Source organism: Populus trichocarpa, chromosome 9 (assembly GCF_000002775.5).
Source record: "Populus trichocarpa isolate Nisqually-1 chromosome 9, P.trichocarpa_v4.1, whole genome shotgun sequence".
Lineage (NCBI taxonomy): Eukaryota > Viridiplantae > Streptophyta > Magnoliopsida > Malpighiales > Salicaceae > Populus > Populus trichocarpa.
In genome coordinates, this window is record NC_037293.2 from 12,585,761 (window position 1) to 12,605,125 (window position 19,365).

General features: G+C 33.4%; 2 protein-coding genes across 9 annotated transcripts; one reads left to right on the forward strand and one right to left on the reverse strand.

Annotated features, from left to right (window-relative positions):
- Positions 1-861: 861 nt before the first annotated feature.
- On the reverse strand, positions 862-8,733 carry LOC7474907 (cell division protein FtsZ homolog 2-1, chloroplastic). 7 transcript variants are annotated; one of them, XM_052455998.1, is made up of 8 exons: positions 8,566-8,733; positions 7,296-8,051; positions 6,202-6,501; positions 5,147-5,237; positions 3,635-3,759; positions 2,333-2,425; positions 1,333-1,389; positions 862-1,250 (listed from the first exon to the last, which is right to left on the reverse strand). In XM_052455998.1, exons 2-8 carry the CDS (start codon positions 7,932-7,934, stop codon positions 1,131-1,133), a joined length of 1,425 nt encoding a protein of 474 aa, XP_052311958.1. In that variant the 5' UTR covers positions 7,935-8,051; positions 8,566-8,733; the 3' UTR covers positions 862-1,130. The 7 variants fall into 7 exon arrangements, with proteins under 7 accessions (XP_052311958.1, XP_002312816.2, XP_024463839.2 ...); XM_002312780.4 differs by having other exon boundaries at positions 862-1,259; XM_024608071.2 differs by having other exon boundaries at positions 3,635-3,762.
- Positions 8,734-10,902: 2,169 nt separating this feature from the next.
- Positions 10,903-13,171, forward strand: LOC7474906 (F-box/LRR-repeat protein At1g67190). 2 transcript variants are annotated; one of them, XM_024608268.2, is made up of 2 exons: positions 10,903-11,065; positions 11,554-13,171. In XM_024608268.2, exon 2 carries the CDS (start codon positions 11,720-11,722, stop codon positions 12,977-12,979), a length of 1,260 nt encoding a protein of 419 aa, XP_024464036.1. In that variant the 5' UTR covers positions 10,903-11,065; positions 11,554-11,719; the 3' UTR covers positions 12,980-13,171. The 2 variants fall into 2 exon arrangements, with proteins under 2 accessions (XP_024464036.1, XP_024464035.1); XM_024608267.2 differs by having other exon boundaries at positions 11,702-13,171.
- The last annotated feature ends 6,194 nt before the right edge of the window (positions 13,172-19,365 follow it).

Here is a 19,365-nt window from a genome sequence, read left to right on the forward strand (position 1 = left end):
GTGGTCTAAGTTGTCATAGAAAGGTAGATTTCCATAGTATATAGCAGTAGTCTTCCGCTTCCTTTTGTGTGTGTGTGTGTGTGTGTGTGTGTGTGTGTGTGTGTATTGAACGGTCGAAAGTGGCCAACAAGGGCGTGCCCTAATTTGGTCCAATAGGGATGGTGGATTTGATTTGGGATCTAACTAAGGTGGAGGAGTACCAAGATTGATTTTCCAGGGAGCAAACATGTGGATGAGTATAAGAACAGAAGGGGATCACAGAAATTGATTTCTCGAGGCAAAGATTAATTTATGGCATGTATCCAAACAAGATGAGATATGTTCTTGAGAGAAACATACTTAATGCTATGTTTAAGATTAATAAACTTTTCGAATCCCCCCCCCCCCCCCCAAAAAAAAAAAATTAATAATAATAATAATAATAAAAAAATCTCTTATTCTCATCATAAAATTATTGAAAATAAGCAACTAGCACAAGAGACAAGAAAGCTTACAAGGGCCAAAGCAAGAAGAATCACCTTCTAATAATTAAATAATAAGTGGCATCTCACCAGGGTTGCATTATACATCACCCAAAAGTCATAGGTCAATGTCATTGGTGCCCCAAGAATTCATTGTTTCCTAGAAGAAGAATTGGAGGCTTCTTCTACTCACCACAAATTGCAAATTCAGAAATCAAAACGTAAGCAACCAGTTTAAAGGAAAAGGGAAGGAGAAAATTAACAACAAAATCAAATTTAAAGGATTTAATCTAAATAATAATTTTTGAAATTAAATTAAAACTATATTGGTTTCAGATATTGTTGGATACCACCAGATGATATGCCAATAATCCAATACCTTGTGGATTGAGAAACATTCTTTCATGGAATGTGAGATAATTCAATGATAAGATATGTCAAAGTCGATGAACAAATTAATATATATATATATATATATATATATATATATATATATATATATATATATTATACAGTTTTAGAAGAAATTATTTCCAGAGGGAATCTCTGGTATTCCACTCAACTCTAAAGGGCTTGAGGAGAATATCTTAGAAACAAAAGAAAAACAAAAAACAAAGAGAAAGCGGAATATACATTTCTCAATACAAGGATATAAACGAGCAAAAGAGGTCATATTCGTGGGAAGAGAGAGCGGCCCTTCTTCCTCAAGAACTCAGGTATCTCCACAGAGCCTCCTTCAGCGTAAGACGGACGTCTGTTTATTCCAAGAGAAACATCACCATGAGCACGCTGAGTCCCCTGCAATTTTTCCAATCAAAAGGATATAAACAGATGTAAATCTATCATAAAAGGATGGACCTTGAAGACATACCTTTCCTTCACCTTCGTTGCGGCGATTGAATCCAGTGGCAATCAGGGTTATGCTAACCTAAATGATGATAGAAAGACACATCTTTGAGCAATTAAAGTACAATAACTATATTAAGAGAAAGAGATGGTATTATCATGTGATCAAACTTAAAGCTCATGCGGCAAGGAATGATACTTGTAATAACCTTGCGTATCCAAACTAAACATCATAGAACTTCAGCTTCCAGAGTCTTGGAACAGAAGAAAGATCACATGCTAAATTAGTGATGTCAGATGCTGTGTTTGTTAATTACCATTTTAACAACTCGACTTGAATTTATTTTTTACTGATTGTCAATGTTTAACTTAAAGCAAAAGCATTATATCATCTGACATACGAAGGGAGCTGCAATTGCTACACTATGGTTCTCCAGTAACCCAAAAGTTCATTAATATCACTAACTTGAAGGAAATTTAATCATTCATGCAATAAGATTAAAACTAGAAGTTCAAAAGGGAAAACAAAAGGAATATAATAACTTCAGAAAGATTATATAATTGACATTCCTGAGAAATTAGAAGCCGCATATGTTGGGTTTCCTCTGTCCTTTATTGTTTGAAATCCCCTGCGTTATGCTTCATAAATTGATTGGTAAATTCACCTGATGAGTTATTCAGAAATTCATGTGCAATTCCATTCAGTTTTGACTGAGAAACATAGGTATATAACAGGGCATATATCCCACTTACGAAGTTTTGACGCAGAACAATCTTTGACAAAGAGTAACCAGCAGTTCACAGCCACTTTAAAGAAAAATGCTTTGCTAAGGTCAAAGTTGTGATGCTGCAAGGGTAATCAATCTATCTGTATTGTCCATTTCATCCTCGGAAATTTGACTTTTCCCTTTCTTCTTATTCTGTTTTATTTTTATTTTTCTTGAAAACGAATACTCCATATTACATGTTACCATAGTAATCACAAATAAACATGCTTTGCAGTTATTTCTCCGTTGCCAACTTACTTGACCAGTTAGTGATGGATCTATCACCGCTCCAAATATTAGGTTTGCAGTTGGATCCACGAGGTCATAGATAACCTCTGCAGCAGCATTCACCTTCAAGAAATATGACAAGAATTGAAGTCAAAAGTTAGTTTAAAAGCTATATAACAACCAGTTATAGAGAATAATAAAACTATGATAATAACCATATAATTGCAGTCATGAACAAGATTCAGAAATGAATAGAAATATCTTCTTACTGCAGAAAATTACACAGAGAGTCACATGAGAGCCAAAAGCCATGCGGCTACATATTAACCCAATTCGTTATAATTAAATTATTGCCCAAATTCACGTAACATTAGCTAGTGTTTGGACACATGAGAGAGAGATCTTTGCATTGCGACCATTCAAAAAGCATATGAGCAAAGCACTGGAAAGCTTCTCATTTTCTTTGTCTATAACTACAAGAAATAAAATTTCTTTGTATGTAGATCAAACATTGCCTCAGAATAAAACAACAGGGTATCATGTGTGTAACAATTGTACAGTTAGTCATGCACATGTCTCTTCCAAAAGCTGCTCCAACTTCATGTCAAACAGTAGAAGTATGTTATCTATTAGGCAGTAATGATGAGTGTTCACATATAAACAAGTCATAGTTTTCTCAAAATTCTCAGCCTAGCTGGTCTGATAACTTGCTTGAATATTTTTCAAGCAAATAAAAGAATGATGCATGTGCCTATCTGAAGAATCAAAAACCAAGATTCAAGAGATACTTGTACAAACTCCTCAATTTCTTTATCTAATAACAAAAATTAGGGCATACAATAAAGAGTGAAAATATATCATGACGCTAATAAGCCATGCTCGTCTTTAAAACTAGCCACCAAGAAGTCCAGAAAATGTAAACTTCATGAGCATGATAGTTCTAAGGAATTTTACACCTGATGAAAATGTAAGGCTGAAAGAACAGCACTACCATTTCATGAGCTAACATGCCATGCATTAGAAGTAGCTTCGCAATTAATGCATTTTTGTTTTACTTAAGAAATGATAACCTAAGAATTTAGTGCTCCAACTCCCCAAGTCCTACACTCTAGACAGATGGCATGTTCCAACTGATATAGAGATTCCACAAATTCCACTTGCAAAATCATGAATCATAGTAAATCTGAGTGGCAGCCCAAATCAATGATGCTTGCATCCCAGTGGGAACGATACTATCTATTATCAATACCCCTGAAAATATACTAATAAAATGTGCAGAAGATGCATAGTAATGGAATTGAGTTCAGCCATTATACTAGAGAGAGGGCTCACCTCAAACAAAGTTAAATCGGTTCCACCAGTTATATTCCACACAATCCCAGTAGCTCGTTCAATGCCAATATCCAACAAAGGTGATTGGATGGCGTTCAATGCAGCGTCTCTTGCCCTTGCCTTCCCTGCTAATCAATAAAGAAAAGTAATTATTACAGGTAGAAAATTAAACATGCGATCATGATGCATTAAACAGTTTTGTGCAGAAAATTTTGATGAGAACACTGAAATCGAGTATTATATCATGAATGAAGCAGGTGTTTAGAGAACAAAATGGAAAGTACCACAACTCTAGAAATTGATAAAAGAAATGAATATATAACAATGTTTCTCATTTTCTACTTTTTAAGACTTATGGCTGCAAAGAAATTCAGAAGGTGGCAGCTACAAGGTAAATATAGGCATGAAAAACAACAGAAACTAACATCCATGCATAAGAAAAAATAATATCGGGGCTTCAGTTAAATAAAGAACAGGGCATGGCCAATTCCAAAACATACAACGCTTAGGATAGGCTTCTTTATATCCCTTCAAAAGATAAAAGGCTGGTTTCCATAGTTGAGTTCTTTAAAACAATAGAAGAGAATTAAAGAGGCATAAAGACATATGTTATCATAAGCCTAGCCTAGGACATTCAAAGATAATACGAAACTGAATAAAATTTAAAGATAATACGAAACTGAATAAAATTTAAAGAGTCGTTATATTTTAAGCTGAAAATCCAAATTATTCTCCTGCCATTTTTCATCAAAAAACAAGAGCACGCCTTATATGGGATTGTAAATGATGACAGATCCATTATAAATAAAAGAGGCAAAAAATTGAGTCATGAAACCCTTTTCTCATTTGATCAAAGAAAAAAAAATATTGATGCTTTGTCTTTAATTACTTTTGCTATGGTTTTGTAACAATTCCTTTTCCATTTGTAAATCTTCTCCATATTGAAACAAGGGGTTGTAGCTAGATCAATTGGACTCTAAATACAAATCATGCAGAACAACCCTTGCAATCAAAAGATAGTAAGCAACCGTGCAAAAAAAATAAAATATAGGGGTTTTGCTCCTACATGTTACCCAAAATAAATCTAGGAATTGATGGAACCAGGGCTTTGGAAGTAGAATTAGAGATTCAGGAGCTGTTTGATGGTTTTGCACGAGGATTCATATTTGTTCACCTTGAAGTGGGAAACAACAAGCATGTTGGGAATGAACACAGAAGACGAGAAGAAATGAGCAAGAAGATATAATAGATTAATCCCTAATCAAAGGAATTTTTACTCATAACAGACAAAAGGAACCCTAACATACAGGAGCTGCAGAAACTTGCTCACAGTTCTCAAATGAGAACCAACACAATCTCTACTAAATCACTTGTGGGGCATGGCCTATAAAACCGTTTAACACTCATCTCCATCGGACATTGTATCAGGACCTCATCCAATATAACCCATAAATAGCTAAAACTAAAAATATTTGAAAATAGCAAGTTCAGTCATTGGGATCTTTTACTTACCGGTTGCAGTTCCTATTCCCAAAAGAGAAGAACCTGCATCTTTCATAATAGCTCGAACATCAGCAAAATCTACATTCACCAGACCTGGCACCTGTAGAAGAAAAATTTCTCACCATTATGAGAGGAAAAGGCAAAAACACTGCTGAATATGGTTGACAAAGGAAAGGAATAAGAGACAGGAGACAGAGGCCTAGAGACATGGAATAAAACCAAAAAACCTTATCAGATGACTGTAGCAACCTGGAAAAATAATCTTTTGGGGGGATTTGATAAGTATAAATCTTATTCAACAGAAAATGCTGCTACAATTACCATAAATGAAGGGGAATGTAAGGATATATGGGAGGCAGAAGACAAATTTACCAGAAAAAGTGTTCACTTCAAAGAATAATACACCACACACAAACCCACCTACCCACATACACGGAATTTGCATATTCATGTGAATGCTTGCGTCCCAATACAACTCTATAAACACAAGCACTTATTTCTGTATGAAGACCACACTAGTACATGTTATAATTTGATGGTATGAAATAAGAAGATGAATGATAGCAGTAAGAATAGATGCAACAATCAATTATGAAAGCATTTAAACACATTATCGACAATGACAAACCATGAAACCAAAAAAAAAGGGTGATGACCATCTAAGTGATAAAAAATACAAAGATTTTAAGATAGAATGGATGGAGTAGATCTTGTCCCCCAAGTGAAGGTGTCAGGTTCAAATCCCCCACTTGAGAGAATTCTACAAGTTTGGGTGGGATGGGAAAAATGCAGAAGTAGAGAGAAAAGACTACAGATGTTAGTTCAGAAAAAAAGGTCTTTTATATTTACAAAATTAAGGCCTGTAACATGGGCAAAGCAAATTGATCTTCAAAACAGTAAATAAATACTGAATTGTGCATGATTCACAACCTCATGGTCATGGAGTGGCGTGTTAGCACGTAAGCACCACATATGACTGAGAATTAATTTTAACAACTAGAAAAGAAATCATATGAAGCCAAAGATTCAAACTAATTTAACATTTCTCTTTAGTCATTCTATACCATAATGATGTCAGAGATGCCACGAACACCTTGCCGAAGTATATCATCAGCCAAGTTAAATGCCTCTGTCACTGGGGTTGATAGAGAAACAGCAGTCAGTAACTTGTCATTAGGAATAACAATTAATGTGTCAACATTGTTTCTCAGAGCAGCAATTCCCTCCTGAGCTTGAACAGCACGTCTTCGGCCCTCAAAGGAGAATGGTGTTGTCACAATACCAACAGTCAATATTCCCATGGACTTTGCAACACTAGCAATCACTGGAGCCCCACCAGTGCCAGTTCCTCCACCCATCCCAGCCTACAGATTTAAGGCATCGGTGAGATATCATAACAAAATGAAAAAGAGTAGCAATTATCAGGAAATACTGTGATCTATTTGTAACACTTAGGAAGAACTACATTGAGATAAACAATAAAGGGAACCCTCAATCGAATAAAGAAGATGTACAACAATAGTTCAGGCCTGATTTAACATGATATATAGCTATGTCCTAATGCTTTGGATTTGTAGTTCTGCATTTCCTTCAACAACTATAATCTTCCCCCCATCATTTCCAGTTCAGAAAAAAATTTAAGGCATTGCCAACATTTGACTACAGTTGAACTCCCATATCCACTGGCATTACTATTTAACAAGACATCAGCCAGGATGAAAGGGAAAGCCTTGTATGAATTTCACCTTTGCAGTTCTGCAAAACAAGTATCTACCTCCTGCAAGACCCCAGATCTAGTGGGTCAAATTGAAATTATTATGGAGAACTTGGGCTTTCATTTTATTTGCAAGAAAGGCCTCTGATTTTTAATCGTTGGCAGATCTAAATCAATCCAAGGAAAGGAGTTTGATGTGTTAAGGTCTGCTTTTAATGTGCAAAACCAAGTGACCGAATCTATTCACAGCTAATAGGCGTATACAAGCACATGCCACGTGCACAGATGTGTGCCTTTGATCTCAATAGTCTACTGAGCTATGCTAAGCTAATGTATTCTACTTTTCAAAAAGATGATAGAAAGGGAGTTGTATATCTCAGGATCTATTTCCATTCTTTTAATTTATTCAAGCAATTAACATATAGGAAAAGAGCAAAGGCATACTGTTATGAAGACCATGTCTGCACCATAAAGTGCCTCCTCTATTGCTGCTTTACTTTCATTGGCAGCATTCATCCCTACATCTGGGTTTCCACCAGCACCCAGACCTCTAGTTAGCTCTTTGCCAACTTGCAAACGGTTCTCTGGGAGCACTGGTGACATCTTCATTGCCTGAATATCTGTGTTCACTATCCAAAAATCCACCCCGGTCAGGGAACTCTCAATCATTCTATTAACAGCGTTAGACCCACCACCCCCTACACCAATAACCTTGATCTTGGCTTCATTGTAGTTGCTCATAAAGGAGGAATCCCCTGAGCTCTCAGTGACATTTACTCCAGATGTCTCCTTTCTCAGACAAGAGTATGTGTCATTTGCATCACTTCTGAGCATTGAAACCTCGGGGTGCAAATCCAGGAAAGAGTCTTTGCTATGATTTGGGCTGATATTGTGAGAGTTAACCGAACACCTAATTTGTGGGATACTGAAGACATTCCTTTCATATGCACCACATGAACCATTCTTCTTGTCAAACCTTTTGAAGATAACTGTTTTACCAATTCGGTTTTCTGTTGAAATCCTTCGTCTCACTGAAATTTGAGTACCAGATGGCGTGAAAGGTGGAGACACACAAGTCGCCATACTAGAAGGGCAAGAGCAAAATTCTTTAAATTATGATTCAGTAGTCGAGAAGCTTAGAACTTTAGAGCCCAAGCTGCCCAAATCGAACTGTTCTGCTCCCTTCCGTTCTTCCTTAACCTGATCATAAGTCATAACAAGTTAAACCATCAAGATACACACAGAAAACACTTGCATTACAGAAAAAGATTTGGTCTTCAAAGAATTCAACTTGGGTTAGGAAAACAAATCAACATTGAAAAACAAATCAAGGATCCCATAAGCCAAACTCACTCCACATTTCACTTAGAAAACAACACACACTTTCCAACTCCTTTTTTTTTTTTTTTTCTGAAACTATATATACACAAGAAATTAGCAACAAAACACAGATAATTCATCAATGTAGCAATCAAATATGCCTGGAATAATCCGGTAAGAAAAAAAAAACTACCGCATTCAGAACCCCAGACCACTCATTAATGCATCAAATAGGGACAAAAAATGGAGAAAATAACATCTGGGCAGAAGTAAGACTACGTTTTAAGAAAAAAATAATTAAAACATAAAACAAACCCAAGAATAGAATGACCAAAAACACCAATCCAAACATTATAAAAAACAAGTTGGGAGCAAGGTAGAGTTAGTCAGTTACCTGCAAATGCTGACAATTTAGGTATGACTATGGTTTTATTATGCGACTGGGATGATAATGAGCCGAAGATGATTTTAGTACTGGAATAGAAGAGTGGAGAGCGTGGCTCTTGTGTTGTAGAGGTTTTTGTCTTGTCGGTAACTGAAAAGATTTGCCAGAGAGGGTGTATGAAATTTCGGTTATTTTTTAAAATATTTTTTTGTTTAAATTTTATTAAAATTTTATTTTTTTATTTTTAAAAATTTATTTTTAATATTATCATTTTGAAATAATTTAAATATATATATATATATATATATATATAAAAAAAAATTTAACAGTCTTTCGTTTAGTTCGCGCTCCAAAAAGGAAGCGGAGTCTTGTAAAAATCTTAGCAGTTAGCACTCGTCACTACCTGGCTAAAATCTTGGTGGCATGGTTGCTGCTAGAGATGGAGGCTAGAGCTAGCCGAGTCGTTGACTAGATGGACTCATTTATGAGTAGTGCTTGTGCCTCCGTGGCTAACGCAATGATTTTAATTTTTATTAAATAAAATTTTAAAGTATAATTTATATTATTTTTTAATATATTTTTTTAAATTTAAAATTTATTTAGGCTCATATTATATTATCATATAATTAATTTTTATAAAATAAATGGAGATAGTAAAATTCAAATTCATGATCACTTAATCATCAACGCTCTAATATTATGTTAAATAACTATTTAAATCTAATAATTTAAGCTATAAAATGAGTTGTAACATAAGATTTATATTATTTTTTAAGGTATTATAAAAGTATTTTTATAAAAAAATAATATTTATTTTTTTAAAACCTTGACATGCGAGACCACACAAATAAGATAGAGCTGTTTGAGAGTGTGGTAGCGGTTGTTTTTCAAAGTGCTTTTCATTTCAAAAACACATTAAAATAATTTTTTTTTATTTTTTAAAAATTATTTTTAATATTAATACATCAAAATAATAGGAAAACATAAAAAATATATTAATTTAAATTTTAAAAAGAAATTTTAAAATTTTTTAAAATTACTTTCCAGTATTAGACACTCGTACAGCATGACAGTGTAACAACATGCTACTGCTAGGGTTGACACGGACCAATAACATGAAACAACACAAGAGCAGCAACGCCTTATCAGCAGAGGTTTCTCCCCAGTATATGGAACTGAATCCAAGGTACAAGTCAAAATACTGATAAGGAATTGTAGCAGTATAGTTAGGGTTATTCTTGAAATTAACCCAAACCACAAGGCCTTTCCTGTAAATACGAACAAAACTCGCTCGATTTTCTTTTTCTCATGCAAAATCATCAATTCCTTAAGATCTTCACTCTTGCATCGCACGAAACCAGGTGTTAGATCAAATTATATATAAAAAATATACAGCCCTTATGTTTCTTCACAGAACTCTCCCTATCAGGTGATGAGGAAAGTCTTAGTAAATTTATATTTTTCACATGAAAAGAGACAACTTTTTTAACCAAAACCAATTAAAGGATCTAATTGAGAATTGATTGGTATATTGAGAAACTAATCCACATTAAAAATAGAACGGGGATTGAGATATCTAATTAAGATATCTTCTATAGATCAACGACTTTTTCCAGGTTTGCCCTTAAAAAAATAAATCATTAGCAAATAATTACAAATTAAAAAAAACCAATCTTTTTTATTCTAGTTGTTTAAACAAATTCTCTATTATAATTAAATTCAGTTGTCAATTATAATATTTAATTTAAATTTAATTAATAAACAAGTTATGTAGTTGATAAATAAATTGAATTTACATAGTTAAAAAAATAGAGTTTAATTTATTTTATTCTTTATACTACCCTTATCAAATTCAATTATAGTAGAGAATTAAGTAATATAGGAAATAAAATAATTTGAATTTTATTTTTTTCAAGCATGTGCATTCAACTTATCTATTAATTAAATTCAAATTTAACATTGTAATTGAATTCAAGATAATATAAAAAATAAAATAAAATAAATTATATATTTTTTAGAATTTAACTTATTTATCAAACATATGAATACTATAATTTAATTTAATTATAATAGATAATTGAATAACATAGGAAATAAAATAAATTATATCATTTTCAAATATATAAATTTAATTTATTTATCAATTGAATTTAAATTAAATACTACAATTTAATTACAATAAAAAATTAATTCTAAATAATGTATGATCTTTTAAAAAAATAAATATAAAAATACTTTTAAAAATATAATTTTAAATATAATTTTTAAAAATCAAATTTCTTCTAGAATTTTTAAATGATTTGATTTCATTAAAATTTCTGAATTAAATTCAATTTACAGTTCCAAACAGCCTAGCTCATCATGGATTCGTCCAACTTATAATAGGCTCTCTCTCTCTCTCTCTATTCTCCAGGGTGGCGGATCTTTATCAAAGTCACGCCTGGAATCTACTTCTCTCTCTCGATTGTCTCCCTGTTCATCTCTAATCTCTTGTTGATTGTATTGTGTGGTAAGATCTTTGACGACCCTCTTGCGTTTTTTAGTGCTTTTGAATTCAGGGTATCATTTATCGAATCTCATTCTTTTCAATATTCTATTTGGTTAATTAACGTTGCAGTGTGAATGTTTGAATTTGTTTGTTTGTACCCAGATGTCAGATTTTGTGTTTTTGATGGGTTTCGCTCATTGATTTTTGGGTTATTGCCTGATTACTTGATGGTTTGCTGGATTTCTTGCAATTTTTTTATTAGCAAGTCAAAAGGTTGAATATTTTTTTTTGTTGAAATCAATGTAGTTGGTACCCTGATGTTGGATTTTTAGTTTTTCGTTTTCTGTTCATGGATTTTGGATTTATCTGGGTTTGCATATAATTTTTGTTGCTTGCCTTTGTGATTCAATGACTGAGACCTTTTCAAAGTTTGAATTTTTCCTCTAGTTTTTAGCTAGTGCCAATTGGTTGTTTTGATGTGCTGAGTAGCTTTTATGTTTGTGTACTAGATCAAACTTTGGTGTTGCTGAACAAGAAGCTATGCACAGGATCCAAATATTGTTGAATGGTTTATTAGTTAGTGTGTTATAAATTGAGCTGCATCAATTTTTCTGATATTTCTCGTATGAAGTCCTAGTTGTGGTTTTGAAACTTCAGGTATTTGTTTTTCGGGTAATGGAACATCTTCCAGTTGAAGTTATTGGGAACATTCTGTCACGGCTAGGAGGTGCTCGAGATGTGGTGATAGCTTCTGCAACATGTCGGAAGTGGCGAGAAGCTTGGCGCAAACATCTTCACACTCTTTCATTTAATTCCAATGATTGCAATGTCTATCAAGATCTCACAACTAGCCGACTACAGATACTGATAACTCAGACAATATTTCAAACCACTGGGTTACAAGGCTTGTCGATTTTGATGGATGATGTTGATGAGTTCTCTGCTTCAACAGTTATTGCTTGGCTTATGTACACCAGGGAAACCTTGCACCGATTGATTTATAATGTTCGGACTAATCCGAATGTTAATATTCTTGAGATTTGTGGCAGGCAGAAGATGGAAATGTTGGAACTGTCCCACAACTCGATAACAGGGGTTGAACCCAACTTTCAGAGATTCCCTTGTTTAAAATCCCTTTCTTTGAGTTATGTCAGTATCTCAGCATTGGATCTCAATCTTTTGCTCACTGCTTGCCCAAAGATTGAGACCTTGGAACTTATCAATCCAGAGATTGCAATGTCTGATGCACAGGTGACTGTTGAACTGAGCAGTCCAACATTAAAGAGAGTTTATGTTGAAGCAATCAGTTTGGACAAGTTTATCTTGGAGGCAGATAGCATTGAATGCTTGCACTTGAAGGATTGCGCTCTTGAGCTATTTGAACTCATTGGAAAGGGTACTTTGAAGCATTTCAAAATTGATGACGTAAGTGTTATTCATCTTGATATTGGTGACACTGTTGATAATCTTGAGATCATAGATGTCAGCAACTTCACTATTATGTGGCCAAAGTTCTACCAAATGATCTCCAAATCATCAAAGTTGACAAAACTTCGTCTTTGGGATGTGGTCTTCGATGACGAGGATGAGATTGTGGATTTAGAAACTATTGCTGTTTGTTTCCCGCATCTCATCCATCTTGCATTAAGTTATGACTTGAGAGATGGAGTGGTTAACTATGGCCTGCAAGGGTCTTCCCACTTGGAGAATGTCTTTGTGTTGGAGCTCGGATGGACTATAATTAATGATCTCTTCTCTCATTGGGTTGAGGGGCTGCTAAAACTTTGTCCAAATCTCAGGAAGCTGGTAATTCATGGTGTTGTTTCAGAGGCCAAAAGTCATGAAGAATGCCAAATGTTGGCCAATTTTACATCATCCATAGTTCAGCTCATGAGAAAATACATGCATGTAGATGTGCAGTTCGATTATGAATAGAAATCTTGTGATTACTTTTGGTCAATATTCAAGTTTTGCCTAAAAAATGAGTCGTATACGAACATGTTCTGGGTAAGATTTACAGCATTTTAGAACCTGAGCATCCCTTTTCGTGTCCTGTAAATGATCTCTGAATTCTTCCTTATCACGGAAAATTACTTGCTTTTACAATAGAAACGTGTTTTCTTTTCACTTTGTTGTCATTTTTACTCAATTGCTGTATTCAAGCTTTTCTACTGCCAGGTTGAAAAGTTTGCTCTCCCTCTCTCCCTCTCACATACTCACACACAGATACACTGTCCAGCTTGGTGAAATAAGAATGGCCCCGGGCTGAGGATCTTGCGGTAGAAATATGCAGGTCTTTTATTTATGAGGGACAGAAGTTATACAAGGACTGAGTGTCCATGGCTCATTATGCCTTCAATAAATGGAGTATTGTTTGGAGCATTGACACCGTTCAACCCCTTGAAGAGAGGAATTGCAAACATCACCAGTATTCTTGTAACACCCACGAATGACAGGAGAATCTCTGGACATAACTTAGCAATTCTGGATTTGGATGGAAAGTATTGTTCACAGGCACTTACATTTTCGTTAGATTCCTTGGAAACTATTTAATTGCTGCAGGCTAGCAAGACGTAAGGCTCATTTTGTTGTCAATTGTGGGATGCAACCATTATGAACGAAAGTATTGAAAATGTGATTTTGTAGATATATATTCTTCGCCCAACCTAATCTCAAGATACAGTCCAAATCTAACCCAACAAATCTAGATAGAAAAGGGTTGTAAGAGAATTGATTTTTTTCTCTCTTCCCCTCGTTTTCCTCTTCTCGTCGTGACTTTTTCTTTAAACAACACCAAGTATTTCGGTTTTAAGTTGGTGTATTTCGGTTTTAAGTTTTAGTTTGGTTCAAGTATGGTTGAAAAAACAAGCAAGTAATTTTCACTTTTGTTATTTTTTGATTAGGAGTTTGTTTGTGGAAGGATTAAGGAAGAGTTAGAGTTTCATTAAGACCTGTTGATGGAATGATTTACGGGTTTTTAAATTGATGTATGAGGATGTTAGTTGGCTTGAAACAAACCTATTTGATGTCTGGAATTATGAGTTGTTGAAGAATTGTCATGACCTGATTTTCAAGTCCATTACTGGCACATAGACAATGTTCAATTCTAGATTTTGATACTTATACGAACTTAAACTCATATATAAACCTTTTCACATATATAAACAAAACAGAGATCTACGCAACAAGATAACATAACTAATTTTATAATATAAATTGATTATCTTAATACGAGAGTTAATACAAATATTGTAGTTGTGGAGCACTAATTAGACATAAAGAAAAAAAACAATTACAACTAAAAAAACAGGATCTAAAAGTCCAACAAAAGTGACCTACTAATAAGCTATAAACCTGAAAAAGATAAATAATGAAAGGACGAGTTCAACAACTCAGTGAGTAGATAACGTTCAATATACATACACGAGATAATACAACAATGAAGAATGTATATACAAATATGACTTTAAGTTCTTACAGGAAAGTTTCTCAAATAGACCATAACATGAATATCATAAGGTAAGACTTGTCAGAAAATCAAAATGCAATGAGCATGATGCTCCGTGCCATGAGATGATCAGTCGCTATAGGTTGGTGACTCTTTCGACCAACTAGGGTTTTAATACAGTGTGCACAAAGACTAACACTACCCTGTTAGTATGAGTATTCTGATTAGCATACCATTTATATCATAATCAAACAAACAAATTCATATCTCAAGGCTCAACTCATAACATCAATTAAATAAATAAAAAAACTATCAATTCAGAAGTACATAATGGTTCATATCAAAGATTCAATTTCAATAAGTGATCATGCTTAATCATAAACAAGGAAAAAATAAACAAAATAAGATTTACCAAGAAGCACAATCAATTCCATATTAACAATTCAATTATTTATACTAATCCTCTAGCATATGAAAAATTATTCACTCACCTAACTCAAAAGTAGAAATAACACGGAAACAGATATCGAAGGCAATCCTACTGATATTCTACAGGTAGAATACCAGGATTATCTGAATAGAAAATGAGACATATTAAAAAGGACTAAAACATAATGTAAAATCTATTTAATAAACTTAACTAAGGGTCTAAATCATAACTTTATATGTTTATGAACCAAACTAGTCCTTTTTCAAAAAAAAAAAAAAAAAAAACAAACCCAAAAATCAAATGGTTTTCTTGAAATCTAATTTAAAAGAAAAAAATCATAAAACTTGATAATATTTCACCAAATAAACCTCAATCATTCATCAAAACAATCTAAAAAAGTAAAATTACAGCTGGGACCAATATGGAATTTTATCAAATTCTTAGGGGTCAAATTGTAATTTTATCAAATTAGAGGGCCAAACTAAAAATGTTATAAATTCATAACTATACTGAAATTTTACCCATAATCCATCCTCAATTCTGTCTAGAATCTCAAAATTTTCTCTAGGGACCAAAATGTAAATTTTTCCAAAGTTTTGGGACTAAACAATAATTTTCACAAATTGAGGGATCAAAATGAAATTTCATCATCTTCAACCTCAAACTCAAATTTTTCCATAAATCACCCACTGATCTACCAAAATCTCTAACTCAAATTCATCATTTAAATAAACCATAACTTAGAATTATCATCCTTACCCAAAATCAACTAAATAAACCATTATCCATAACAATTAACCCATAATATTTCAATCAACTGTTCAATCAAACCCAAATCAAAATCTTCAAAACCTAATCTTCAAAAAATTCATAATCTTAATTAATACCAACAATTATACACATCAAAACATAAAACTTACATTTTAAATTTATTTTCTCTAAGTCTCTTCTCCTTCATTTATATTTTTTTCTTTCTCTTCTTTTTCTTCTTACAGTTTCTTCTCTTCAAATCTAAGTCCTCTTTTTTTTTTCTTCCTTTTATATTTACCAACTCTTTGTTCGATTACTAAAATGCCATCCATCCATATATACCTAAATATTACTCTTTTAAGGGCATTGTTGTCATTTCATATTAAACCTTTCTTCTTCTTTTTTATTTCAAAGTATTACAAGAATAAATTGCTATATTGTGAATTATGTAGATTTGATAACTAACAGATCAAGATTATGGAAATCCTGATCAACCAGCTGGCTGAACCGGCCGATTGGTTGCTGTCGGTCGACTATTTGTTGTAAATCGACCAACATGTTGGCTAGTTAATACCGGTCGACTGGTTGACCTGTGATAATGATCGACCGGTTAGTCATTCAGTCGATCGGTTGGTCATCTTGGTTGATTGGTTGACTCGAGAGTAGAGTTTTATAAGGTTTGTTAGGTTTGAGTTATGTTCGAAATCGATCGGGTGAATCAGTTTGGTTTTATATTTATGTTTTGGTCTCTAAGCTAAAAGTTTTTAATCTTTTATGTTACTTTATTTTGAATTGTTTTTGAGTGTTTTCTGTATCCGTTATACGTTCTGCTGACGTACCTCCTAATAATCTTCAGTAGACTCAGGTTCTGCATATGTTTGTCTTTTGCTTTTGTTTTCCGGGTGAGTAAGATAATCTTTAACATGCATGTAATATAAATAATATAAGTATGTTGATTATATGATGTGTACAATTGATTAATTCTTGAAAACTATTAATATCTAAGATTTATGTTAAATGTTATTCTCTATGATCTATGTTAATATGCAAATTAACTATTAATATGCATGTAATATAGATAATTTTTATGTTAATATACTTAGTATTTATATTTATATCAAGATATATCGACTTAATTACAAGCTATTAATATCTAAGATCTATATTAAATGTTATTCCTTTGTTGAGTTAGTTGAACTCATTCCTCCATTTTTTTTAATATTATTTCAGGTTTTTAGTTTTTGTTAGCAAGTAGACTTTGTTGAGTGTTCTTACTTTTTCAGTTTTGGTCGATATGTCTTACTTGTTTCACGAGACTTTCCTTTTAGTTTTTGTTTTGTTTCCATATTTTAGACGCTCTACTATTACATTGTTTTAATTAAGTTTGAATTTTAACAATGCAATAAATATTATGAGTTATTTAATTTATTTTGTTTTATCTGATGATGATAATTTTTGAAGTTTTATTTAATTTTATTGATTTTGAATAATATAATATTTTGAAAAATATTAAAATACTATGAAATTTTTATATAATTTTTTTTTTTTTATGATATGTATGTTTCACTATAGATGAAATGTCCATACATCATCGCTCCTTTGTTATTGAAGATGGATCCGTAGTGACAGATTTGATTCTTAGAAACTATTTAATTGCCACGTACAGACTAGCAACACTTTTCAATCAAATCGTATAGGTTAGGGGAGGGTGCAAAAATACAGTTTGAAATGATACCCGACTTGACTAGGCTCTAGATCGACACCTACCATGCACGGCCGGGTTTTATAACTCTTCAAAATACTGTTGTCTTAGGTTTCCTTCAGTTATAGAAGGAGAAGGGAACATCTGTGCTTTCTGAATTGCTGTTCTTAGATTCTTCCTTATCCGGAGTCACCTAGGAAAAAGCCCGGATCATGTCTGAAGATCTTGCAGTAATCTGTTTGAACTTTGTCCATAACTGCAAGGTCATACCATCCTAAGAATTAAGATGCTATATGCAAGTAGAGCCATGTATGTCCAAAACATTGAGTTTTGAGGATCACGATATTGTTGATACTGTTAAGAGGGGTGACAATCTTCGATATGAAAGATCACTTTCAATCTACTCCTATAAGTAGAACACTTCATTTTTTTTGTTGGTCTTGGGATAATTCATTTTTCAGCATGGAATTGTGGTGGTTATGATTGATTCCATGTCAAGCAATCATGGTCATTCAGTTAGGTTGCTCTTAATGTTTTACCACTGATCTTAAGATGGTCATGCCGGTAACAATTTGCAACCCCCACCGTCTCCTGTGGAGGTTATTTTTCATTATCAATGTGTATTTCCTTTCTTCATCTTTAGGGTATTTGAATAGGTTGCAGTGCTGGAAGGGAAGATCCCTCGTAAGTGCCAGATTTTTCATTACATGTGATGTTCTTTTTTTCTGTGAAGAAAGTCGACAAATGTAAGTTGAAGTAGACCTCGTACAAATGTTCTGATTTCAAGGAATTTAAGCTTGTTTAGTTCTGTATTATTGGAGGTGGAAACTGTGTTGCCAACTCTTTTGTAAGAGAATAAAGTCAACTTTCTTGTATCTGAAATAAACCTTCGCTGTGTGCATGAACTTCTAGTCAGAATCAAAATGGGCAGCAGCCCAGCACCTACTACTTGTATTAGTTGGCTTTGGCAAATATTCCACCAATTCTAACTACCAAATGAGTGTTTAAGTTTCAATAATGTATATCTACTTCAAACCAGCAGCCGATTTCAGGAGCTGATGCAGCATCTGGTAAATTATTGATAGCCAATTTGGAAGATTTTGGCACCGAGATGCCAGAATCTGAGAGGATGCTCTGAGTTGGAGGGAAATTTATAAACTTTCTGTACTGTTTTGGATTTAGTGATCAAGTCTATTATGTAGTTGAGGAGACCATCAAGGCTGTTTAGGTTGCTTCAGTAGTATGTTTCGGGTGAAGATTTTATTTACATACAGAGAGAAGGCATCTAAGCAACCGATACAATTATTTCAATAATCTTTCTCACAAGTCATGCAGGAGATACTGAGCTTGTTGTGGATACCACTCATAATTAATGCTGGGAAATTTCTCAGCGTTTTTTTAATTCGATGGTCAAGAGCACTCTCGAATTAGCCGCAGAGTATTCTTTGCGCGCGGAAGTATAATTAATAATGATTTCCCATTATGACTCTGACCTTGTTCAACCATTCTTTAAGATAAAGGTCAAGAACTTGGCTATGAATTGCTTCTCTTCATAGAATTTTCAGCTAAGTTCCTGTCTCAATTGATTGATGAGAAACCGTGGGAGATAAACTTGTAAGCCTTGCTCACGCAACTCTAATAATTATAGAAAACTAGAAAAGGATGCAAGTGGGATAATTGAAGTCAATACTTCATATGTAGAAGCAATATCAATGAATCAATCAATATACATAAATATGTTTTAGTTTCATGCTTAAGTGACAAGCAATGGCTTAATTAGTTACCTAAAATCTTAAATATACTTGGATTTGATCTAGACCAATAACCTCTCTACAAGCATAGAAGCAAAGGAACTTATAAAAGAACCGCAGTTCGGGGGAATGCAAGATTCATGGAATCTATAATCTAAAAGAAGACTCTGAAAATCTTCCATATGAAGAACATGTTGTAAGGAACAAGGTTGGATAAAGTATATAGGGTTTGAACGCATG